The following is a 25,759-nucleotide window of genomic DNA, read 5'->3' as shown; positions in this document are numbered from 1 at the left end:
TTCTGGCCACGTAGAAAGATGTAAACCCCTCCAGTTCCTCAGCTTATTTTCAGGACTAGACAAAGCAAGAATTGCCCTCGAGGCTGTGCCTGGTGTGACAGTAGTGAGGCTCCCAGATGCCCTGGTGCCTCTTCCAGGCTCTTCCTGTTCTCTCTGGTCTTTGCCAGAGCAAATGGAGAGCAAATCTCTGTGTGGGATCTGGGCCCTGAGAACTGTCGAGTGGCCCCAGACAGACTCTGGGAGATGGGTGAGGAGCCAGGGGTAAAGTTTCATAAGGCAGGACTGCTGTTTGAGTTGGAGGGACATACAGAGTCTTGGCAGAAGTGGCTTTGCCGTGACCCTCTGCTGCATCCTCCATATGGCCTGCCCCTGGGGGCCTGTGTCAGATCCCCTCTCCTTTCTCATATAAGGACACAGTCATTGGACTGACAGCCCACCTGCAATGCCGTGTGATCTCCTGAGATCCTTAAGTTAATTACACCTGCAGAGTCTACTTCCAGAGGTCACAGTCGTAGATACTGGAGATGAGAACTTGGAACTGTCTTTCTGGGGGACACCATTGAGTCCATTCAACTGGTTTGGGATAGAAACATCTGTCTTCTGTTGGGGGCTTCTCCATGAGTTTCTCATGGGTTTGTCCTTCAAGGAGAGGGTCCTCCAGCAGAATGTACTGACTGGGGAGGTGGGAGGTATAAAGACTGGCCAAACTGTTGCTTTCAGTCCAATGGAGCTGGTCCCAAAGTGCCTCTATTCGTTTCATAAAAGACTTACCAAATGCTGCCCGTGATGCAGTCTCAGTCACCGGGGAGGCCTGAGCCACCCCTTAGTATGGCTCTTGGAAACCCTGCAAGTCCCCTACACTGGGCCTGGTGTCTGCCCTGCCCGCTCCTGGGTTCCTCCCCCGGTCACTCTGTCTGATCTCGAGGGTGCATCTGTGTCTTCTCGATGCCACCATCACGGATTGCCAAGTTGTCCTACTTTAGAACCAGCCACACCACTGGTTCATCCAAACAAATAATCTATCCTCCAAGTGAGAGGCTTTTTCAGGAAGTGTAGGGCATGATCTCTCTTAAGTGCAGAAGGTGGAGGATTTGGCATTAATGTAAAAATTTAATACAAATAAACATTAAAAATATCTCTTTTGCAGTCTTTAAAAAAAAAAGTCTCTATACAAAGTAAAAATAAATTCCACACCCAGAGGAGGAGGAATAATTTTTGAGCATATCATACATGGTTTGAATCAAACCTAAATGATGAATGATCATTATTCTTTCGGGTTTCAAAATGTGATTTTTTTAATCGCCATCTGTGCATAAGAGGCTGTGTGTGTTTGTACTGCATTAATATAATTAATCAAACCAATAAAACAAACCCCCAGCATTGATTTCTTCTTTGCATTTTTTTTTTTTTTTGGTCGGGAAGTTACTATTTGTGCTGGAATGCACCCCATTAGGCCCTTGTGTTACAGGAAGATTCTTTCAGGTCTGTTTCACCATATTAAATTATTTGCATCATAGCAGACCTAACATGATGTCAAAATCAAAGAGACCCTTTGCCAGGAAGCAGGCCTCTCTATCTCTACATTAATAATAACAGTTAAAAAAAAAAAAAACATTAAATTTTACTACATTATAAAGCCTGAACACGTACGTTTTTACTAGCAGGTACCATCTTAATTAAATGATACCCAAACGAAATATTGTGTAAATACAATGTCATTCTCTCAGCACAATGCAATCCTAAATGAAGAAATACAAAATTTTCACTGAATACTTAATTTCAGAATTTTGTGGTAGGGGAAAATTGATTTTCAAATAGTAAAGGTTAACTGCCACAAATTAACACTATTACTTTTTAAATGCCAATTATCCAACATTGCACTCTCTCAGCTAATGCATTTCCTATTTTTCATTTATTCATTGTTTACATTCTATTATGCCCCTTCTCAAAAGATAATTCGAGCCATTTTTTATTAACATAACTTTGCAAGAAGCCTTCCATGTCACTGACATCACCGGCCCCCTGTTCCCAAGGCTGGTTCTTTCCCAAACTTGCTTTTTTTGCAAATGCAGGTGAGGGGTTGGCTGGGAGACATTTCGGGGGAGAAGCGGGCTTCGTCGGGAGGGTGACCGTTCTGTTTGGGGGGTTCTTTTTTAGTTTTGTTTCATTCTTTTTGTTTTCTCTTTAAAACCTCCACTCTCTGGCAGGACAAGATGCCTATTGTTTCTTTACCTCTGTGTCCTCTTGTAACAGAATGAATATTACTGTAGGTTAGACTTCTTATGGAAGAACAAGTTCAAAAAAGAGCGGGAGGAGATAGAAACCATGGAGAACCTGAACCGCGTGCTGCTGGAGAACGTGCTGCCCGCGCACGTGGCGGAGCATTTCCTGGCCCGGAGCCTGAAAAACGAGGTGGGGCACCACGGGGCGGTGGGCTGGGGCAGGACGAGCAGGTCCTGGCCGTGACCTGGAGGCCAGTGGCCCTTCAGACACCTGAGTGCTCCAGATAATCCGCTATTGGCCTGAACTGGTCCAGTTTTGAGAAGAGGCTGATTGGTTATTAGAGACGTCAGCTGAGACTAGCGAGTTAGACTCACCTCCATACGTGGATTCATAATTCCTGGTGTTTCTCCCCCAACACGTGAAGTTCTCAGGGTGCGATGGGGGGCCCTGGGGTTCCAAACAAGTCACAAAAGTGGCCTCTCTCTGGTGTGAGGGCCACCTCCCTTACCAGCACGCAACAGAGACCAAATCAAGAGGCACAATTCCAGCAGGCATCCCACGGCTCGCAACTTCCCCAAGAGCCTTTAAAGGGCCTTAGAATTTCAAAGATAAGACATAGACAGAACTGGGACATTATCCACACGAGAGCAGGTCAAAGACTTGAGTCTGCTCACTTGAATGGCTAGAGATGGCGATTTCTCAGAGCCTCTGAGGGAGTGGATATTGAACTAGAATTGGAAAGATGAGGGTGTCGTTTTCATGTCAAAAAGTGCTTATGAAATCAGATGTCACGAAAGTTCTTTCATGTTCTTGACTTAACAAGAGTCAGCAGATGTATTGACAGTGATAAACTCATGTTTGAGCACCTACTGTGTGCAAAGGCTTATGTTTGGTGCTGTGGGGGTTTCAGAGATGAGGTGCAATCCATGTTTTGGGGAGGTTTTCAGTTGGGATGGGGAGCAGATGAGGGATCTGGAAACTTGCAGATGCATGAACCCGCTCGCTAATGGATAAGCCCAAACTCCATGATGCTAGAGTACAAAGCAGTCTCAAGTAAGAAGGCTCGGAGCAGTGTTTTCCTGTACCATATTGAAAGTTGACGTTAGGTAGAAAGCGCCCGCCGGTGAATGAGGTGCTGGACGTCATCACTGTCTTCCTCCTGGAAGCGTGCCGGGTGTGGTGGGCCAGTCACGGTCCCACAGCAGGTCTGACTGACTGTGGACCACTCGCTCTTCTATTTCTTCTCCTGCCGTTCCCCACAGGTGGTCAGTTATTTGGCAGCCTGTCTACCTGCTGGTCACAGATAATGAAATCACTGCATCTATTAAGAAGGAGCCATCTGCCTTCAGTAGCAACATAGAGCATCTTTATGTCTGTCTGGCTGGTTATCAGTTCAGCTCATAAATTCAGCGTGTGCCTAATGTTGCCCCTGCCCCGTGGCCAGGCTGGTGCTGGGCATGGACACAGAGATGAACAAGACAGAGGTGGCTCCATCGCCTGGAGGGGACAGCATCCTCTTATCTGCAAGCACACTGGCAGCATAAATATGGGAGTCCAGAAAGGCCACCACCGTGAGGAAGTGGATTCCAAAACTGAAAAGAAAGTTCTAGAAACGGGCTGGGGGACTGGAGAGAGTGAGAATAATCTGGCCACAAGAGGTTACTTGTGGCCAGAGGAGTGCCTAGTTCGAGGCCTGAAAAGGCCCTTGGGATCAGCCCTACCCCCTGGCAGACCACTACTCCTGCTGTCTCCTGACCTCTCCCTGGGCTGGACTTGGGGAATCAGTGGATTCTCTGCTCTTCCCCATCGGTCTGACTTCTTCTAAGCAAATGTCTGAACACAGTTGCCTCTTTGGAACTCAAAAGGAACGGCAGGGTGGGTGAGGGGAAGGAACCTAGAGGTGGATAGCTTGGGCTTGAACCTTACGACCACACCTGGACTCTGTCCCATGAACTTGACCAGCTACCTCCTCAGGCCGAGCCCAGCCTCCCCACTCATAAAAGCAGAAGAATTGGGCCTGACTTTGCAGTTGCACTGGGTAGGGTGTGGGACATTGACAAGTCGCCTCGCCCTGAGCATCCCCCGGGGTGGGCACGAGGAGGGCATTTGACAGAGCAGGACACACGTCCCACACCCACCCAGGTGAGGCACAGCTGGGGCTGTGGGGCGTGGCTCAGCGCACAAGCTCATTGACTCATCTACTTCCGGAGTGGCCCTGCTGCATGCCAGACCTTAGCATGGCTCTCACAGGCTCCCCAGAGAGGGGTGACCTTTCTCTTCAAGCCTCACTAGGGCTGCCATTTTAAGACTTGGACACACATAGGGTCTCCTGGGGCCTTCATCACCCGGGGTGGGGGGGTATGGCCCAGTGGGCTTGAGTCCTGACTCTGGGTGCTCCCTCTCTCCACAAGTATTTGGGAGACTCTTCAGGGATGAATTAGGAATCATTTTGATGACCTCGGCTCTCTGCTTTGTTTCCGTCTTTGTCAGCTAAAGAAAGTGAGTTCCTTGGGAACGCCTCATCCATGGCCGCTTCATCCCTGTGTGCACTTGGAACCTGTCTTAGGCCCCAAAGTAATCCCCAGCTCGCGGGGACTCCCGCGGATGGCTGGTCCCTACCGGCAGGAGCCAGATCCTGGACCGAGGCCGCCTGCAGCCCTGTAGGGAAAGTGCCCCGTTTCAGAGCCTTTCAAACTCACTGCCACGGGCCGCTCCAGGCTCCGGAGCCACAGACCCACGTTAGGGGTCTTTGGTTTTCACTCAGGGTTCCAAAGACGGAAACAAAGCAGAGAGCTGATGTTTCTAGCTGCTGAGTTTGCTCAGGAGGGTGGAGCGACACACACGGGCTCTTAAATCGGAGACATCAGACCAAAGGGACGGTCCTTGACTTGGTCGCTTCTGTCTGCACAGTTGTGGTCTGCAAGGTGCCATGTATGGAGGCAGACAACACACAACTACCCTTGGTTGTAACTTCCCATACTTTACTGAGAGGTTTTGTCGGGTAGGTTAAATATGGGGGGAGCTACACAAGCTGCCACTCTAAGTCTGGGGGATTAAAAGCTTTGAGGGACCCCCGTTGGGCACCGTGCCATCGGCACAGTGGCTCAGAGGCAGCACGCTGAACAGGGCAGGTTTTGCCTTGCAGTTGCTGCAGATCGAACGGACGGTGGGTGTAGGAGATTCTGCTGGTTATGAGCCTCCTGGGGAAAATCCTGAATGCAAAACAGAGCTCAGCGCAGAGGGCCGAACAAGAAAGAGAATCACTAACGCCCCTTCTACCAGTCCTAATTGCCCCCACCGTGAGTCTCAGTAAGGAACGATTATGTTTTTTGGATTTTTTTTCCCCCAAAACTAACAAGGTCACTACAAGGAGACTCATCTGAGTGCATAAACCATAGCAAACTCCTGCCTCATCCTTCTGGCTTCCTGACAGGGTGGCTGTCCGCCTTCTCCCGTCCCCATCGGACCTCTCTGTCCTTGCCTGACCGTCCCCAGGCAGAAGAGACCATTCCCCACCCCAGCGACGGGTGATCGTGGCCCCAGAACCCCGGGCCGGCCAGGCTGCCATTGCTTGGCCTTCTGCTGCTAAACAGTGGTGCAGTGTGTGCTCTTCGATGGCACGGATCCTGCCCAGGTCCTCCGTTGCCAGGGCCAAGTAGATGCCCCCTGTGTGAGTGCTCTCTCTCCCTAAGGCTTCCCAAGGAGAGGCCCCACTGTTGTGGAATCGTGCAGTCCCTGGAGAGGGATCTTTTCCGCCAGATTCCAGACCAGGCCTGGCAGAGCGCCGCCACTAGGGGGGCCAGGAGAGAACCCTGCCCCCCAGCGCAAGGCTGCTCCGAGGGAAGGGGTGTCTACCCCACCAGCTACCCAGGCCAGCCTTCCTCCACCTGCAGGCCCTTCTTCACGGCTGAGAGCACAGGTCCGGCCCAGCCCTGGCACTTCTGAGCTGTGGGACCTAGGCCTCCATTGTCTCAGAGGCTGAGACTGATTTTAAAAGCAATGAATTCATGCAGAGCTCTTGGAGCGGTGCCTGGCCTGCGGTCAACACTCAATTTTAGTTATCTTGTAAGCAAATATCCCAGATTTATGCAAAACTTAAGAATCACTGCCCACTGGAATTTATTAATAGCTTCAAGGACGCCTTCTTCCCTCTCCCTTTACACGGGCCAAGGAGGATGGAGAGCAAACCCCAATGTAATCCCTTTGCCCTCCATCCAGGCAGCTCCTCCTTCTCAGGTCCTCCTCTGGGGGGGGGTGCGCTGAGCACCCACGCCTTCTGAATGCAGAGACCCAGGGTTACCTTTGCCGGGGGGGTGGGGGGCAGGACAGGAGTATGCATTTCAGTTCCACCATAAGCATTACCGAGGCATGGTTTTCTGGAACATTCCTTGGGAACATGACACATGACCTCGGCCAGGACCGATGTTAGCAAAGAGCCTTGCAGCTCTTTTTGATTCTCCAGCCCACCACATGGATGTTCAGAGGAAATGAATTTCCCCTCAAAAGTAAAGAATGATTTAATCACAGTAACAATCCCCGAAAGCTTTGATTTCGATGAAAACCTGTTCACTCCGCCTGTGCTCCCAGCGTGTGGGCAGAGCCACTGCTAGTGTCTGCAGGCGCCTCTTCCTTCCCTCGGGACGTGTTTAGCACTTCTGCAAGCTTCTCCGTCCTTCAGCTGCCCAGGGTCTTGGCCAGATCCAGGCAACAGACCATTCAGGCTCAGGGAGGAGCTCTGTGTGCCTGGACCCGAGCCCTAGAAACTGCCATGTTGTAGCAGGAACGTTTCGAGAGGCCTCTTGAGCAGACATCAAAGCTAGCTTTCATCACTTGTTGAAAAGACCACATTTGGTCGCCGAATGGAGTCTCCAGGTGGTACGGATGGCTTGTGATGCTGAGACAGGCAGCCTCATTGCGGGAGAGCTGAAGCTTGATCAAAACAGGACCCAGATGTCCCTGCAGGGATGTGGGAATTCACCCGGTGCCCAAACAGTACCGTCCTTCCCAGCTGTGAGCCGCCGCTGCCACCACCCCTCCAGCCAGACCCCTCAACCATGTTCCTTGTAGAGTCAGCCTAGAATGCCGTCCCGCTTGTCAGAGATGCTTTTGTGCTGTCTAATTACTTGACTCCCCTGAATAAATTAGGGCATTAGGTGACAACTGGGGACACAGGTGCTAAATGGTTAGCACATAGGTCAACTGGGGGCGGGGGGAAGTGGGAAATGGGAGGTCCTCCTGGCTAGGAGTTTGGAAACTGAGTGCTAGCAGCAGTTCTTAACATTTTCTAGGATACCCAGTAGAGATGTCCACGCCTGGGCCTAAGCAGCACCAGTCACGCTTTGTTCTCAATTTCTCTTCACTTGCTCTCTCTCTCCAACTAGACCCTGTGCTCCTTAAGGCAGGGCTTGTGTTGTTCATCTGTGGGTCCTAACATGTGGCCTGAAGCCTAGCATGCAGCAGGCCCCCAGGAGGGAGGGTGTATGTGTGTGTGCGCGCGTGTGCACACGCACACACCAGATGCTAAAGTCAGTTTCAGCCTGTGACACACAAACGGGACCTCCCATGTTCCAGAGGGGGCACTGAATCATTTGCTCATTTACAAATGCCCTTCCTGAAAACTGGCTGCATGATTCTCAACCCTTCCCTAGAAGGAAGCATAGGAATGGGCAGGAGGTTGGAGGCTGGAAGAGGGGTGCTGGCAGCCCCCCAGGGATCTTCCCTTCACCTCTAGCCTTCTGCATGGACCAGAACCTGCCATGCGTACCCTGTGCTGGGCCCACTGAGTGATATCCTGGGAAGACACCTACCTCTAGGGGACACAGGTGATAGGCAGGTCCCTGACAAGTAGAAAATGCAGAGGGCAGGGACTGATTGAAGTGTCTGGGCTGAGAGAGCTGGGGCTGCAGGTGGGGGTATAACTGTCCTCGCTTGGGAGGGCAAAGGAGGCTGAACATTACTCAGGGACAGAGCAAGAGAAAGACAGTTGCCATGGGGTTCTTTGAGATGCTGTTCTTCAGAGCCACCTGGAGGGGTGAACAGGCCCCAGCAGGGAAGCTGTGAGAATAGCCAGAGAGCCTGGGGCAGAGAGTGGTCACAAGCAGGAGGGAGTGTATCGTCCACAGCAAGGGAACCTCAGGTGGGATGTTCAGTGATGGAGAAAGCGACAGTGAGTCTTCAGTCACCCATGGCAATGTCCGCCAGGGGTGAGTGCCCTCGGAGAATGATGGATTCGATGGAGCGCTTTCCTGCTCCATCAGACACATCCTTCTCTCTGTGGCCTGCACCCCTGGAGGTCTGCAAAACCTGACTAAGCAAGCTAAGGAGGTTCAAAGTAGAAGCATGAATAGAGAGAGTGTAGAAGCCAATCGCGCCCCTTACCGCCTCTCACAGGCCCCCCCCACCACTGCAACAGGCTCATGCTGCGGAAGGAGAAGAGCCCCAAGTTCAGCCAGGTTCTGAGTTTTGACCACTCGTTGGGCTGGGCACTTTAATTACTGACAAGAGGACTTGAATCACCCAACAGTGACAGAAAGGGCCACGGGGTTGTCCCAAGTCTTTGTCCAGGGTTGGATTGGGTAGGAGAAGAAGAACGGGTCTCACTCAGCAGACTAAAAGGGGCAGTGGGCACAGAGATGCAGTTGTTCTGTGATTATTTTTTAATTACTTGAGCTTGTCTGGCAGAGTGGTTATGTGTGAGCAAGTGTTGAAATGACGCCTAAGGTCATTTCTAACTCCAAAGCTCGGGGACACATTCTGGCAGCAGTGTGCCCAACGAGAGTCACCCATTCTAGACTTTGAATTCCAAAATCTCCTCAAAGGCTGCCCACTTGCCCTACCCCCATGCCCAGATCCTCTAGAAATCTGAAACAAGCACAGGCCATCAACCAATCAGCTTGTGGTCCTCTCTGGCGCCCAAGCCCAACCCAAAGACCTGAGGGAACCTCTCATGAGTTTAGGGTATGGTTCTGAGACCTGCACATTTCACTGGCTCCAGGGAATTTATGAAGCTTCCCATTGGTGAAGTTTCCCTGTTTCTCAAGAATAGTCCTTGAGCCCTGAATCAGAGACCCCGGGGCCAGAGATGCACGCTCATCCTTGGTGTTTCCCCAAAGGTTCCAAGTGACTGATCTGTAGAGAGAGTGGGTGAGTGGTTTGCAGCCCAGGCCCCCAGCAGCACTCACCACCTGCAGTGTGCCCAGCCAGGGCTCCAGAGGTTAGTCCTGGCCCTGAGGCCAGCCGGGAGCCTTGGTGTGTCACCCCACTCCCCTGACCTTCCATTTCCTCATTTAGCCTGTGATTCGTAATCCAGCTGTACCGCAGAAGAACCCATGGACCTTCTCCAAAACATGCACGTGCTTGGAGCCAACCCCAGGTGGCACTTGGTCAGGGGGGACCCGTTGGTGACCGTCCCATGCATTCCTGTTTGAGGACAGTGGAATGAGATAACACGCCAGACTCCTTCCAGTAGATAAACCTTGTTTTATTAGACTCCAAACCAGTGCAGTTAAAATGGACCTTCATCCAAACTGCCAGTCGGTTCAGTCTTGTGTTTTATTGTCTCCCATTTCCACATGCCCTTGAAGACCTCAGGGGGAAAGGAGAAAGGTAAAAGCACATGACCTGCACGAGGTTGGAGGCCCACACCACCCCTGAATGTAAGCAGCACGGTCTGTGGTCATCAGGAGATGCAGGTTCTCATGTAAAGTGTAGTGTTTAATAAGAGTCAAGTGTGCATCAGACTTGGTAACTGCGACCTTGGGCAAGTAATGTAACCGCCCTCCATCTCAGTCTCCCTTTCTGTACATTGAGGATAATAGCACCAGCCTCTTAGGAGTGTAGTCAGGGTCAAGTTAATGCCTGTGGCCTATTCAGGCAGCGGGCGTGGAGTCAGTGCTGAGTTTTTCTGGCCTGCCTCTTATCATCCTCATTCCCCAGACGGTCACTCTGGCCAGTGTCAGGAGACAATGGGGAAATGCAGGGGACAGAAAATATTTCTTTGTCTTGCAGATGTATTCCTTTTCCTGAGGAGCAGGGAAGTCAGTGCAATATACATTTCTTTTATAAAACTGGCATTTTTAACTAAAACAGGCTTCTAGGGTATTCTCTCTCCCCTGTACCCTGACTCCCCGGCTTCGTCAGCAGTACTAGAATCTAAGCTTGGCAGTCACATGTGTCTCATGTTGTCTTCCCAGGTTATGAATATTCACAGAAACAACTCCTCAGAGAGACAAAGTACAGGTCTGCACAATCAGCCAGCTCAACCATATTGAGAGCTGAGTAGAAAAGAGAAACCCTGATTGCATTGTTCATGTATTTTGTGAAGATTGTGAGGCAGGAGCAGAAGGCATTACTGGGTGGTTGGCCCTGAGAACAGGAAGCCGACATGAGTCTAGATTTTTCAGGAAGTGGTTATGACCTTCATGGGTCGCCATTGTCCTGATGTTTGTTATGAGACCTCTGTGGGGGAAGAATGGTTCTTCTGAGAGGCCACCAAACCTTGGACTTACAGGGCTGTTGAAGTGCTCTCTCCCTGCTGGACTCATATGGGTGCCCCAGAGAGCAGAGCTCACGATAATGTCCACGTGGAGTGGATTCCCTTGCCCTGCCAGGCACACAGGAAGCCCTGGCCACCAGCATTCTTTCTCCACTTGGAGGTCGGCCATCTTGTTTAACAGAATGCTCCTCACTGTCCCTGGTGGAGGGGGTGTTTCCCACGCTGCACTGTGCCCACCACGGCACCTGGCCTTCCTGCCCGTGTTGTGTCACCTGCAGGCCCTGAAGAGCCAGCACCAGTGGGAAGAGAGCTCTTCACACCCAGGACCAGCCCCTGTGCCCACATAACAACCCTCCCTTTCTGAAACAGCCACTGAACTTGAAGGTTGTATGTTGAAAACATTGAAACACCTTAAAATTGTATTGGCAAGACATTGTAATTTTATTCATGTCTACCGATGAAAAACTATGAGCCTCTTTCTATTTAAAAACAAAAGGCTTGAGTATGAATAAGTAACCTGGAGAATTTCACTGCTTCTTTCCAGTGTAATTGAGAAGTACCTCGATGGGTTTCATCTGCTCCTTTCAGAAGACACTAAAGAATAAAATGCATGAAGACCTCAATGCAAAGGATGTAGCCATCACAAGTCATGTTAAACCAATACAGTAGTTTGGGAGATCATTTGTTTGCCTTCAGTTGCTTAAAGGATACTTCTTTCCTAAGCCAAAAGTCTGTGATCTCTTGTCATGGTCTAAGGTAGAGATGGCAGAGAGGATTTTACTGGAAGGACCTCTCTTAGTAGTTGATAGTGGCAGTGGAAGCACTGTGTTGAGGATTCAGAGCCTGCGTCCTGTTCCTTAGAAGCCTTCACCTGCCTTCAATGGCCAGGGTCTGGAATGGGTTGGGGCTGGTATGGGGGAGGAGGTGGAGTGGGGCACTGGGTGATTTCTTCACCGGTTCTAGCATAAAGAAACACTTGCCCTAAGAGTGTGTTTGTTGAAAAGGTTTCCTAGTGCTCAGCTCTTCTTTTTCTCCTGGGCAGGAGTTATACCACCAGTCCTATGACTGTGTCTGCGTCATGTTTGCCTCTATTCCGGATTTCAAAGAATTCTACACAGAATCAGATGTGAACAAGGAGGGCTTGGAATGCCTTCGGCTCCTGAATGAGATCATCGCCGACTTTGATGATGTAAGTACTTGAGAATTACCCTTGACAGGTAGGGGTAGCCCCTGTCCCACACTTTGGCATTCTTGTGACCATTGCATTTGAAGTTAGTCCAGTCTTGTGGCATATCTTAAAATATGTCTTTTGGTGTAATTTGTGGTTGCTGGCTAAAAATTAAATCCTTTTGCTCTCTAATTGTCCTTGACTAATTTTGGAGAGAGGAATACATTTTATGTGTGAGATAGTATGATTCCTAGGAACAAGTACCAAAATCAATATCAATAAAATGTCTTTCCAGTGTGCTCGTGAGTTTTCTCAAAAAGCTTGAGCTCCAAGAGGAATATTTGCTTATCTCTTGATATAAAAAGAGATAATGGATGTTTTTATCATAGTAGATTATTGGCATGTCTATCTCGGCATACTCCAAGGTCAGATATCAACTTGAACTGTGCAGGGATGACATGCTTTATTACTGAAAAAGCAGTCTGTGTGAGGGATAATATATTTTAGAGGGGACAAAGTATATGTTTCAGAGTTTGAAATGGGTGTCATTTTTCAATTTCCAATATTCTGCCTGCATCGAGAATAATGTGTTTTGTTTGGTTAAGAACAAACCCGCCTATGGTTTTAAGGGTGTCGATGCTACATCATTCTTACAGATATCAAGGGAAATGTAGCAAAATTGACATACATGAACATAGGTTCATCAGGATCCATGGAACTTTGAAATACAGTGATGAAATTACTGATGTGGTAGGATGGATTCAGGCCAGCCTTCTAAATGTCTTGTGTGACCTGTGCATTTCTCTGTTCCCACCATTGTGACCATGAGGTTGACTCAAGACTTATGGTGCAGGCATGGCAAGTAGAGATTCCCACTGGTATGCCCAAAAGCAGGACTACCAACAAAGGGTCAGGATGTTTCCAGTCCTCAGTTGGTGCCATTGTCCTCCTGAGCAGATACGGACAGAACCTTTCAGAGTGCCCTTCCCTTCCTCTCTCCACCCCTTCTCTTTCCTACAGCTTCTGCTCTTATTTTTACCTACTCTCCATCCCACCTCAAGTCCTAATGTACTTGGATGGGAAGGAGGCCAGTAGGAAGCTGGTAACTGGTTCCAGGACCTGGGACAAGAAATATTCAGGTCAGATCTGATGGGGGGAGCCATTCTAGATCAGTATTCCCTTTACTGAGCTTCTAGAGCTCAGAGGCAAAAGCCAGTTCTCTTGGCATTATAATTGGTCATAAATCACGCTCCCCGTGCATGGAAGACCTCCCCGACTGAATCATGTTTGTGTTAAGCCTTTCAAACCCAGAGTTGGGAAATTTATTTGAGGCCATTGTCACTTGCATCATAATTTACCCTAGTTCCTTCACTACCAGATTTTAAAAGGTTATTCATGTTAATTGTAAGTAAACCATTATACTGCATTTCCTTCCCTGGACACACTCTTTGTGGAACATATAAAGTGTTCTTTCTCACCAAAGCCCAAGGTCAAAGTGTGAGTAAGCAGTGGTTGAAATAAGTCATATTCCCATTACTGTGAACTAGAGTTTGAGACTGTCTTTAGAAAGTGCACCCAGGTGAGTCACTGAATGTTTGTCACTGCTTCACAGTTGCTGTCCAAGCCGAAATTCAGTGGAGTTGAAAAGATCAAGACCATTGGCAGCACATACATGGCAGCGACGGGTCTGAGTGCCGTGCCCAGCCAGGAGCATGCCCAGGTACAGACGTATCGACCACACAACAGCACACGGGGCCTCAGGTCCACCCATAGATCCTCCCTGGGGCCCAAACGGCCATGCACTGACTGATAAGCTGTGCTGTGTGGACAGCCTAAACCTCAGTGATCAAGACCTAATGAAAAAACAGATGGGAATTCCAGAGGCTTCTCGGGTTCTGTTCATAGAACTCCTTTCTCTGGTCAACAGGGGGAGGAAAAACAACCCATCTGGTGGCTGCTTGATACCAGATAAATATACAAGAAAGTGTAGAAGATGAGAGCTGTTTATCTTAGGATGACTCATTAAAAGACGGCTCTTGGTCTTTTGATTAAAAACAATGAGGACAAAAACCAAGTTGACCACCGAAAAATTTGGACGAAAAGGTGGTTTGGGCAAAATTGAGTATCTTCATTCAATTAACTATAGTTTTGAGGGGGTTTTCTATTATGTGGTGTTTTGTTTCTGTGTGTGTGTGTGTGTGTGTGTGTGCATATTTGTGTGTATAGATATGCTGTGTAGCTTGTGGTTCAATAAACAAGATCCCCACCCCTTCCTTTTAGGGCAGTGGGCTCCCTGATGGCACTGGGACAGGTTTGCCATGAGGCAGAGGTGGTGGGTGCAACTCAGAGGAACAGAACTTACCAGAGCACAGCTCGTTGTAGGCAGGCCGATTCCTCCCAAGAAAAGAAGGGCTGAGCCCATATGCTCTGCTCCCTCTCCCACACCCACCTCCCACAGACCGGATGGAGCAAGGGAGGGACAGAGAAACAGTGGCGTGCTGAACAGAGCTCCCTCTGCTCTTTTTCCTCAATATCATGGGCTGAGACTAGAACGTGAACCATCTGACTCAGAGTTAATGCTAGCAGTTTTCCAAGTGGATGGGGTGATAGGTATTCCGTTTGCTCTTCTCCTTGGGTGTTTGCTTCCAGTTTATTATTTTTTTAGTGGGCAGGCATTACTTTAGTAATAAGGAAAAGTAAAATAAATGAGCAATAAAAGAAACCTTAGAAGAGTCTTACCTTGGGTTCTGAGCAGTGCCCTCCCAAGCCATCTTGGTGCCAGAGGCAAACGGAGAAATGTGTAGCCCTGTATAGGTGGTATTGTATATTTTTAGTAGTTAGATTTTTATTGACAGAACATTAAATATTGGAAAAACTATTGGAAAATTGTAAAATAGAGGTATGAAAATGTATAACATTATTTTAATTTTAAGTACCTTATTTATACCGAAAACAGAACTGATGATAATTTTATTTTCCTGGTTTTGATGGAAGCAAACTTATACTTTTTGAGCACCTTTAATGTTATGGGAAAAGTTAACCATTAAAAAAATACCATAAAATCTGATATAGAGGAAGGGACATTTCTCCTCTTTGCTGAGGCTGTGAGGCATTTGGCACTTACGCTCTTAGTAAGCTAGGGCCGCCGGAACGGAACACCACAGACTGAGGGGCTCCAAGAGCAGACACGGATTGTCTCGTGGTTCTGGAGGCTGCAAGTCCTGGATCAAGTTCCTGCAGGATACAGGGCTGGTGAACTCTCTCTTCCTTCTGGTAAATGGCCCCCTTCTCACTGTCCTCACAGGGCAAAGAGAGAGAGAGAGATCTTGGAGGGAGGGTTTATTGAAAGGCTTCAAGATAGGAATTTTGGGGGGAAACAATTCATTCCACCTACTAACCTTGATTTAAATTTTTGGTATTTTAGTTCATTTTGGACTTTTCTGCATTAATTTTTATTTTGAAAATATTGCATGAGGATGTCATTTATCATGACTATTGTGCTTTTTGGTGCCTCCTGAAATGCTGTGCCTGAGGGGAGTCCCCCGCTCACCTCACCTAACCCCAGCCCTGCTTCTGAGGCCTCCCCAGCCAGTCTCCCCTGGTGCGCCGTTTAGGGCACTTGACCTGACTGCACCCACTCCAGACCTTAGGTCGCCGATAGCCACTTATCGGTCCCTTGGCAGGGCCTCAGAGCAGAGATTCTCAGAGACGCTGCCGTGTGAAGAGCCGTTCAGCATTGGGTGTGTGGGGTGGGCGCATCCCCCATTGTCCCGTGAAGCTGAACGCGTCCGACTGTGCCTCCTCCGGACCCTGGCTCTTCAACCAGGGTCTCTCCCTTCCCTCAGGCACACTCTGTAGACCGAGAGTCCTCATCCACCACCTTTACTCTGCACCTCCCACTTCCTCCCTCACCCTCACCAACACTGACACCACAAATCCTACCCTTGAAGAGCAGGAAGCACTTCCACATTCCAGAATCCAAGTAGGGTCGCATGCTCTGAGCGCTCGTTCTCGGAGTCCTGTCTGCAGGCTCCGATCAAGCTGTTGGTCACCTTCACCTAGAAGCCCCTCCTCCTTAGCTTCCGGTCCTCCGCTGGGCTGCCTGTTGCCTGTGGTGCCTCTCTGGGGGACACTGTCCGTGTTCTTTCCCTGACACCGCCTCTCCTTCAGGGGCCTCACCTAAGACTCGACCCACGATCCATCCCCTCCGCATAGTCTCAGCCCCTGCCAACGCCATCATCGCCTATCCTGACCATGGGGCCAGGCCTACGTTCCCGGCTCTCCATGGACAGCCAGTTTCCGACACCCTCATCTTCTGGTGTGGTGTTCCCCCAGAGTCCCCAGCAGGGGGCGCTGTGCACAGCGTTGAGCTGGGTTTTTCAGTGGAGGATGGAACATGTGCCCACCTTACTGCCCAGACAGCATTTCGCTTCCTTCCCTATGTTTTACAGACCTGCTACTCCTGATAGAAACCCTCTCCTCTTCCCCCCTGACGTTTGTGAACACTTCCTAAATGCCTCCTGAGTCTGCTTTTAACAAGCTGAAGAGATCCCTCCCCCCCCACAACCGCCCATGCCACAGATGGAGAATGGGAAACTGAGGCACAGCAGTGACAACTAATTGACCCAAGTTCAAAGAGAGAACAAGCAGCGAGAGAGCAGGGCTGCCCGCTCCAGGGCAGGGCTCACCTGCTGGTCCAGAGCTCTGGTCCGCCAGCTCCTTCACCAGCCCCTCCTGCACCGCGTTCACGTCTGTGCCGAATTCCTATCGGCACCACTCAGTCCCTGCGGCTTCCTGCCTGAGCCCGGCACACCTATCCCGGCCTGCGTGCCCCATCCCTCCTGCCCTCAGCCACCGCCACCAACAAACCGACCTTCTTAGCTACCCGTGAGCTGCTTCCTGACTTCTTACCAGTCACCACTCTGTCCATAAGTGACTATTTACTGAATGGTAGAGCGGAAAGAGCATGACTTTCAAGTGAGACCACTCATGACTTGTTATAATAGCTCAGCTTTCTACACTCCAGTTTCCTTACATCAAATGGGGAGCATACACATTTCATAAGGCTATTGGGAAGACTGCATTAATATGCAAAATACTCCATGGCCAGAGCAGGTAATAAAAATGTTAATAGCCATAATAATAATACAGTTGTGACTTGTACACTGTTTTGCATATTGATACAATTGCTCCCTCCAACAGAACGGATATAAGGGTTTGGGACGTAAATGCAGTAGGATATGTCATCACGTCCATGCGGGGAGTTTACTCAGTATGAGCTATTACGTCCATGCGGGGAGTTTACTCAGTATGAGCTATTTTTATGTAGGCCGTTTAATTAGATCTTGGGAAGGTCATCCTAGAAATACTTGGAAGTGCAGTGCAAGTCTTCTGCAAGGAAAGTGCATTACATTTGATTGGGGTGGGGGGCATACCACACTTGATACATATCAAAGAAATGAATGTCTCTTCTGCCCTTTGTAACGTACCTGTAACTTATCTACTTGTTTTTCTAGTTCTAAGCCAAAAAAAAAAAAACCTTTCTATTCATTGTTTAGCCACATACTTAGTTTGACAACAAAAGACATTCAATTTGCAAAATATATTGGGTTTATCAAGGATTAATGTGCTTTTCTTAAATCCAAGAAGAGGCAAAGCTACCTGGATGAAAGCCTTTTGAAATTTAGCGCGTGTTCCTAAGTACCTCCTCATTTTCTCCTTGTACGCACGGGGAGCGCAGAGACATAGCAACCTCTCCACACCTAGCCAGAGCAGGGCTGTTATGTCTGCCTTTGTTTTGCTTCATTTGTATTTTTCAAATGAAACAGTGCGTTCTCATTTGAAGCTCGAAGACAACACGGCTAAATGGTTGGTTGCATTACGCATAACAACTGACTGTTGTTTTCAAAAAGAAGCAGGCACTTGTCAAAAAGTGAAACGTTAGACGGAGAATGGGCTGGCATTCTAACCCCACTCATACCTCCATGAACACGCGCCGGAGGAACACATGAGCTGTGACGGAAGTGAGCTGCCCTTCCCTTCGCTGCCAGGACCCCCGCCCCCCCCCCCCCCCCCCCCCCGCCCCGCAACGCTTCCAGGCCCCACAGCTGCAAAGTCTCCTGCTTATTCTTTCCATGGCCTTCACACTGGAATCCGTGAGAGCAGATTGTGGTTACAAGTATGTTTTTCTTGACTTACAGAGTATTATTTTTAGAAAAAGGACAGTTCACTAAAAAAAAAAAAGATCATCTCTCCTGAAAATTGGTAGCTTATCTACCTGATCTTCATCCCTGATGACAATAATCAGCAGCTAGGACACAGAAGTAGCTGCTTCATTTAGACCCGGCGTGTTCTCTGCACGGTCCACCACACTCCCTCTGGCCTCATCCCCTCCGCCGCACCCTGGAGCCTCACCACTCCACCTCTGAGGGGCTCTACGGGCCGTATCGTAGAGGAAGTCCATCCTGCACGCCCTAATCAACGATCGGGGTTTCCCTGGTCTTAGCAACTGTGTACATGGTTCTGATCTTTGTCAAACAAATATTATTAAGAACCTAGATAAGTTGAACCCAAAATACAGGAATGAAAACTTTCACTCAAATTCCTGCTTTGATTATGTTATTGCCATAATAAGCCCGACCTTTAGCTCGTATTCACAGTCTCAAGGAGATCAATACCCATGGCCAGCAATGCTTTGAAAAGAAATATTTTGTGGAACCAGAAAAAACAGGGGGAGGGAAGAAGCAGAGAGGCAGGAGGTGCTGGGAAGATCTTACTCTTCACCGTGGCAGGCGGACTGTGCTTTTTAAAATTTTATAAGGCTTTTGTAGTCTTATTCCCTTTTTAATTATTCTATTTAATTATTTATTAGTTTTATGTAAAAATTACCTGATTTTAAAAGCATTTAAAAGTAAATGTAGTAGTTTATTTTATTTATTATATCCAAACAAATGCACCAGCAGACCCAGGGCTGTAGCTCGAGGGTTGTTACTAAGCACCGTCTTTTGCTCCATCGGGTTCTTGCCGAGTCTGCCCTATAGAGACACCGCTGCCAACTAGCACAAACGTTTCTCCTTTACTCGGCTCCCTCCGTGCCCCAGATCAGATCCCAGGCTCCATGGGACCCACCCACGAGATTCCTGTACTCGCTCACCCTGTGTATTAGCGAAACTGAGCTTCCAGCAAAGCAATGAGCAATGAGCATTTACCATCCGCACTCACGGACTCGGGTTAATGGCTCCGTCTCTGGCTTGGCTGTTCTAGATTTTATTTAGCTATTAGGACATCTGGCAGATGTTTTCTTTCCCCACCGTGGTAGATGCCAGGTACCTGCTCATGATTGCCCTCTGGAGTTCACAGTCCTAGAAAGGTGAGTGCAAACAGTTTCAGTGCTGGGGAACATGGAATATTGGAGGCAATCTTAGTCAGCTGCCCTAACAAACTGCCAGAGACTGAGTGACAAACAACATTTATTTCTCACAGTTCTGGAGGCTGGTCTGTCCAAGGCCAAGGTACCAGCAGATCGGGTGTCTGGTGAGGACCCTCCTGCTGGTTTGCCGATGGTATCTCCTTGCTGTGTGTCACATGGTGGAAGGCAGGGCGAGGAAGCAAGCTCTGCCCAGCCCCTCCTGGTAAGGGCACTAACCCCATCATAAGGGCTCCCCCCACATGACCTAACCACCTCCCAAAGCCCCCACCTCCAAATCCATCACACTGGGGATCAGGCTTCAACATATAAATTTTGAGTGGACACAAACATTCAGTGCATCGCAGAGGGACTCTGCCAAATTGACTAGGGAAGAAGTGAGGAGTCACTCTGCGACCTTCTGCCGTGGTTTCATAGTAGCTAAAGCACACTTTGAAACTAATAACCATAGTTCCCGTTACTGGAAAAGGAGAAAATAGTTTTGGTCTCTGCTGTGCATTTTTGTACAGACACCAGAGCTCCCTCATGATGTGTTGTAAGCAGGGAGAAATGTCTTCCTACTTTCATGCTCCTGACGGGAAGCTGAAGACTGAAGGAAACGAGACCATTACTCTTCACGAAATCTACTGCAAATCTCAAAGACTCAGGAAATGTCAGACACTCGGGTCATTGTCAAAGCCATACATCTCTGTAGGATGCTTCATGTGTGCACAGGGAGAAAGTTCTAAACTGGGGCCTGAGACAGTTTCTGACTGACATTTTCCTCCTAGCTGCTTTTCACGTCAAGCAGAGTGACATGCTTCTCTAAACCATCATTAAAGGAATGAAATAAATCCTGAGCCCCAGGGATACAGACTGAATTCACTTTACTGCCTCATTGCACCCTGCCCACAACCCTGGGGGATAGGCGGTTATCGGCCCATCACAGATAAGGAAACTGGCGCCCAGAGAAATTAAGTGACTCAGCCGAGGCCACACAGCTGATGGTTATAGGACCTGGGGCTGAACCCAGGGTTGCCTGACTCAAAGCTTTCGGCAGGTATTTGGGGGAACTTCCTGCCTTCGGGCCAGTAGTGGTCAGAGTGTAAACCATGGTCCTGGGAAAATAAAGGAAGAAGTGAGCGGCAGAAATGAACCCATGGGAGGCGGACTTAGGAGCTGAGGGGTTGGGGGGGGTGGGGGCACAAAAGGCCAGGCTTGCCAGCATCTCAGGGTTCTGATACAGGGATTTGCAACTGATGACGCCATTAGCAAAGCACAAGAGTCAAGAGTGAGAGCTGTCTTGTGGAAGGTAAAATAATAATATTAGTTTTAGATACACAGTTTGAGCGTGCACTAAGATATCCAAGTACAATTCCAGCCAACCACATGGCTAGTTCCAGAGCCATTAATGAGCAGTTCCGGGGGATAGCTCCGCATCAGCTGAATATCTCTTAGACTCATCCTCCAACCCCCCTGCCACCATTTACCAGCAAGGCGATCAAGGAAAACCGCTTACCTATTTGTCTACCTGTTTGTGCGTATTTTACGTAAATCTATCCCTGAGGAAGCTCACAAAAATGAATGCAATGCAAAAGGTTTAACAATTAATAAACTGAAGTGGAGGGAAAGTCAAAGACACGATGCGAAGTTGAGGATGATACAACGCAAACAGCCAAGGTCCGACCACGTTCTAGACACGCGCAAGGAGGGGGGCAAGATGGCAGCTAAGACGGGACCTGGAGTCAGACGCCTGGTTTGCCACTTACACAAGTTGTTAACAGTCCAGGGTCTCCCTTTCCCCATCTGCATAATGGGGATAAAGACAGGAAGTCCTTCATGGGACTCACCATGAGGATTAAATACATACATGCACACACTGATGCTATTAATTGTTCGGAAATTTCCAGCAGCCGGCACAAGTACGGTGTCCCAGTGTTCATGGGGACGATCTTGTCACTCGTTCATTAATATATCTAAAAACCAGGCCTGTCGGGTACGAGCCCTCATAACCATGACAATGGGTCCACAGTGAGCCATGTGCTTGGTAACTAACTTCCTCTTGGAAAATCGTTTAAAATGTGAAGGTGGGGGTGGGGGGCATGCCTGCCGGAACATCCCGAAATGTGCATTTTAATAAAATACGTTCTCTGTAAAGTGAGATCGGTGGAAAAGAGTGAGAGCCCACCTGAATCCAAGTTCAGGGGAGTTAGAGGGAACCACAGATGGGACCGTTCTCCGTAAGTATGTTTTCATGCCTTGGAGTTTGGGTTGACGCTGGGGAGTTCCGAGTCCCAGTCATGCCCTCCGACAGGTACCTGACACTCAGGTGTTCGGAGCCACCACGTGAGAGCCAGTCTTCACCTGTGGTTATCAGCTCACCTGGGAGCGAGCAGACCTTCCCTTTAGAGAACTGTGAGGTCGCATCGGATCTCCCAGGGGAGAGTGCTCCTAGGCAGCAGTTCTAAACCTTCAGCATCAGACAGATGCCACCACAGCAGGTGCTCAGTGAATATTTGATGGGTGGGAAGAAAGGCAAAGACGAAAGAGGAGAGGTCAAGAGAGGAGACGTATGTTAATATGTTAATTTCAGCCTAAAGAATTAGCTCTGTGTTTACCGGTCACTTGGGTTATAAAATGACCTCGATAAACATACATTTCCTTTAAGCGGCCTTCCTTGCTGGTGGAATTTCCAAAGCAAACAGCTTCCAAGATGTGTTCCAGGGCTCGGAATGCGTCTGCTCGCCGTGTCACTGGACGTCGGTTAAATATTTGGAGACATCTTTCAGAAATCATTTCGATCGTGGGAGAAAGAGCTGCTTTATACTGTCATCAAATATTTATCAAAAGCTGAGTTATAAGGACTTTTTGAAATGAACTGAGCTCTTCTAAAGACTGAGCATAATTTTTTTTCCAGGACTTACTAAGCCCCAGTGAGTTATTGACGTTGGATTTAAACCCCACTCCCAGAACTCGGTCTCTTCATTCATCACTGAGGTCATGTAAACCTCCAGCTTAAGCCCACTGCATGAAAACGGATCGGGTGATAATTTATCGAGGAGGGAAGCTCGTTTGCTGTGTTATGGTTTGGTAGGACGCAAACCATTTCCACCCCCTGGCAGATCTGTGCTCCTTGCTGGGACAGTTGTGATGTTAGTGACACGGGATTCTGCCTGTTGATTTCACAGTTCGTGCTGCCCATTCAGGAGCACGATGTTTCCAGAGGACTGCATGAACCCCCAAATCACGCCTGCCCCGGGGGTCATGAGACAGGAAATATTAGGGAGCTCTGATGGAAGAGCAATGCTGTCTTAAGAAATGACTCTGCATTTTCGCCGACCTTAGCTGACAGTCTGTTCCGTAGTTCCAACTGTTAAGTTGTTTGGATTTTCTCGCACAATTTGAAGTTGAGGATTTATGGCGCCAGTAACATTTCATTGGTCTTTCTCTAGAATGATAGAATTTATGTGAGGAGAGGAAGAACTTCCTCTGAACTGGAAATGCACTGTCTCTTCCCTACTCACATGTTTGTATTACTGAGCGCAGTGGTCTCAGGAGGGGAGGCGTTTTGCCCCCAGGGGACATTGGGGCATCGCCTGGAGACATTTTCTGTTGTCATTCCTGGGAGGCGGCCGTGCTGTCACTCCTGGCATCTGTGGTTGGAGGCCGGGATGGGACGGCCCCCAGGACAAGGGATGATCCGGCCCAGGTGTCAGCAGTACCCACGTCGAGAGGCTTGCGTAGTGCTACCCTTCCTGACTCCCGTCACTAAAACGCTGTGTGGATTCCTGGAATACCTCTGTTGCCATTTTCCTTTCTCCTTTGGCCTTGGCTTTGCCCACCGCCCTGTCACCTCAAATATGGTGGATATGCTCACTGTCTCCACCGTCCTCTCCCTCATCCCCACGAGAGCCTCAGAGCTGGCTTTTATCTCCCCCCTGTGTGGAGGATGCTCCCCGCCCCATTCACCCAGGATCTCCCCTTTGGCCTTCTGGAGAGCTCTCTTCATCTCTGATTGAGCTCCTCCGGGGCCCAGCGGGATTGAACACTTGTCCCAGAAGTCACGGTGTGAGCTCCACAAAGGCCCGCCTCTCCAGCTCTTCTCGAAAGGATTCCCAGTATCCTTACTGATTCCTTCCTCTCCCCCAGCCGGTGAGGCCGATGCCCCAGTCCCCGCTGTGTGCTCTTCTTCCCTTGGAGCTCTCTCCCACTTCAGTGGGTGTGTGAATGGCCCCTCCTGGGTGTATGCCCCCCCAGTGAGCATCCATTGGCTTTCACCTCCCACCGAAGCTTGACAATGCTCTCTGTTCCTCCGAGGCATTTCCTCTTGGCTACCCGACAGGCAGTCGAAGAGCCATCTCTCAATACCCAGGTGCCCAGGTGCTTTTCCTGGGCACACTTCCATGTTGTGGAGGCACGGATTAATAGAAGACGGATTAATCTAATAGATTAATAGAAGACAGTCTCTGCTCTTGGGGAGCTCACAGACTAGTGAGGGAGATGAGAGACCACACTGATTCTAGTGCTGAGACGGATGCCTTGGAACCACAAGCCCCAGATGCGTGGGCAGGCCCACCGGACGGGGCTGGGACTCCAGTGTCACCCCACGTCCCGGTGCACCCCATCAAGTATCGGGGCAGCGGGAACCTTCAGGACATGGAAATACATTTTATGAATTATATACATATACTAATAAAGAATCTGTGTTTAGAATGTAACCAAAAATAGAAATTTTAGAAAGATCTTCAAAAGGAATTACAAATATAATAGGTGTTAGAAATTCATAGTAAATGTAAATGAGTAACAGAAATAAAAGTATAAATTAATAGTAAATAGGATAGAAATCTCCACTTACCTTCAATGGAAACCTTGAACTTGTCCTTTCCTTCTGCTCTATATGTATGATGACTATTCCTCAAGGGATGATAAATCGCCCAGAGACAGTAAAGGCAGGAAATTGTCGACCCCGCCCCCCCGCCCGTATTAGTTGGCTAGGGCTGCCCTAACAGAGGCTTAAACAACAGAAATCTATTGTCTCCTGGTTCTGGAGACTGGAGGTCAGAGGTCGAGGCGCTGACGGGGTTGGTTTCTTCTGAGGCCTCTGTCCTTTCTGTGTAGACGCGTGTGCCCCCTGTGTTTCCATGTGGTCTTCTCCCTGTGTCTGAGTCTTAATCTCCTTTTTATAAGGACACCAGTCATACTGGATAAGTGATCTAATGACCCAATTTAATCTTATTCCCCTCTTTAATGATGGAGGTAAGAATCTCCAAATACAAATTCTGAGGTATTGGAGGTTATGAATTTGGGGAGGACACAGAACACCCCTCTCCTATGGGGGCAAAAGGAAGATGTAGTACTTCCAGAACTGGGGTGAGCTGTGGTGGGTGTGGAGTGGGGAAGAGGAGGAATGGACCCCAGCCCTCTACCTGGCGCCCCCGGCCCTCCCCGACCCCTCCCATTGGTCAGTCCAACAGGAAGCCAGAGTCCAGCGGAGGGCGGGAGGAGATGGGTGTGAGGGGCAAGTGGAGAACCAGGAGCCAGCTCTCCTCACTGCATCTTTTTTTTTTTAAAGATTTTATTTATTCATTTGAGACACAGAGATACAGAGAGAGAAAGCATGAGCAGGGAGAGAGGCAGAGGGAGAAGCAGGCTCCTCGCTGAGCCAGGAGCCCGATGTGGGGCTCGATCCCAGGACCCTGGGATCATGACCTGAGCGGAAGACAGACGCTTAACCATCTGAGCCACCCAGGCGCCCCTCCTCACTGCATCTTCTGTTGACAGTTTCTGTCTGGGTATTCCGTGTCTTCTAGTGTCTCAGGTCTCCCCACGGCCAGAAAAAATGAAATGGGGCACCAGGCCTCCTTGTGATGAGGGGTGATCCTCACAGAATGTCCGCTGCGGCTGTAGCCTCGAGCATTCTTCCTGACTGGAGCCCGGCCTTGTGACTCAGGGACCACTTTCCTGCTCGTTGAGCTCTGACCCCCCCACCTGGGTTTGTTTCTGTTCAGGAGCCCGAGAGGCAATACATGCACATTGGCACCATGGTGGAGTTTGCCTTTGCCCTGGTGGCAAAACTGGACGCCATCAACAAGCACTCCTTCAACGACTTCAAGCTGCGAGTGGGTATGTTGTGTAGGGAGATCTTGCAGGTGTGGGGGAGGCATGGCGTGAGGGATGGACTCGCTGTAAATGTTGGGGTAGAGCCATGCCATTGTGTTTTGCGGGCAAGAGGACTGGATTTGGGGGTGGGGCAGGCTCAGGGAAGTTACGAGCCTCTGAGACACTTTTGTACAGGTTAGAAAACAAAATACCCTTTGGTTGGACCCAGGCTGTGAGCACTGTGTTTAGGACCATGGGCTGGATTTCAGTCCTACTGCCTCATCCTTCCAGCTGGGGTCCCTCTGCAAGCCACATATATATATATACATATAAATATATGTATATATATATATATATATATATATATATA

At 49.2% G+C, this 25,759-nt stretch overlaps 1 protein-coding gene and 1 long non-coding RNA gene across 2 annotated transcripts in view; one reads left to right on the top strand and one right to left on the bottom strand.

Moving 5' to 3' along the window:
- The window catches only part of ADCY2 (adenylate cyclase 2), a 401,408-nt gene that overhangs the window by 367,153 nt on the left and 8,496 nt on the right, over positions 1–25,759 (top strand). The window contains exons 20-23 of the mRNA XM_027607059.2: positions 2,254–2,412; positions 11,760–11,906; positions 13,498–13,605; positions 25,299–25,413. Coding sequence (XP_027462860.1) covers positions 2,254–2,412; positions 11,760–11,906; positions 13,498–13,605; positions 25,299–25,413 — 529 coding nt within the window. The remainder of the gene's footprint in view (positions 1–2,253; positions 2,413–11,759; positions 11,907–13,497; positions 13,606–25,298; positions 25,414–25,759) is intronic.
- On the bottom strand, positions 11,187–15,168 carry LOC113929855. The gene is made up of 3 exons (XR_003522351.2): positions 15,010–15,168; positions 14,625–14,691; positions 11,187–11,311 (listed from the first exon to the last, which is right to left on the bottom strand). It is a non-coding gene; the product is annotated as an uncharacterized LOC113929855 (long non-coding RNA).

This window comes from Zalophus californianus, chromosome 5, assembly GCF_009762305.2.
Source record: "Zalophus californianus isolate mZalCal1 chromosome 5, mZalCal1.pri.v2, whole genome shotgun sequence".
Classification (NCBI taxonomy): Eukaryota; Metazoa; Chordata; class Mammalia; order Carnivora; family Otariidae; genus Zalophus; species Zalophus californianus.
Note: the sequence above shows the minus strand (reverse complement) of the source record. Positions and strands in the feature narration are given on the sequence as shown.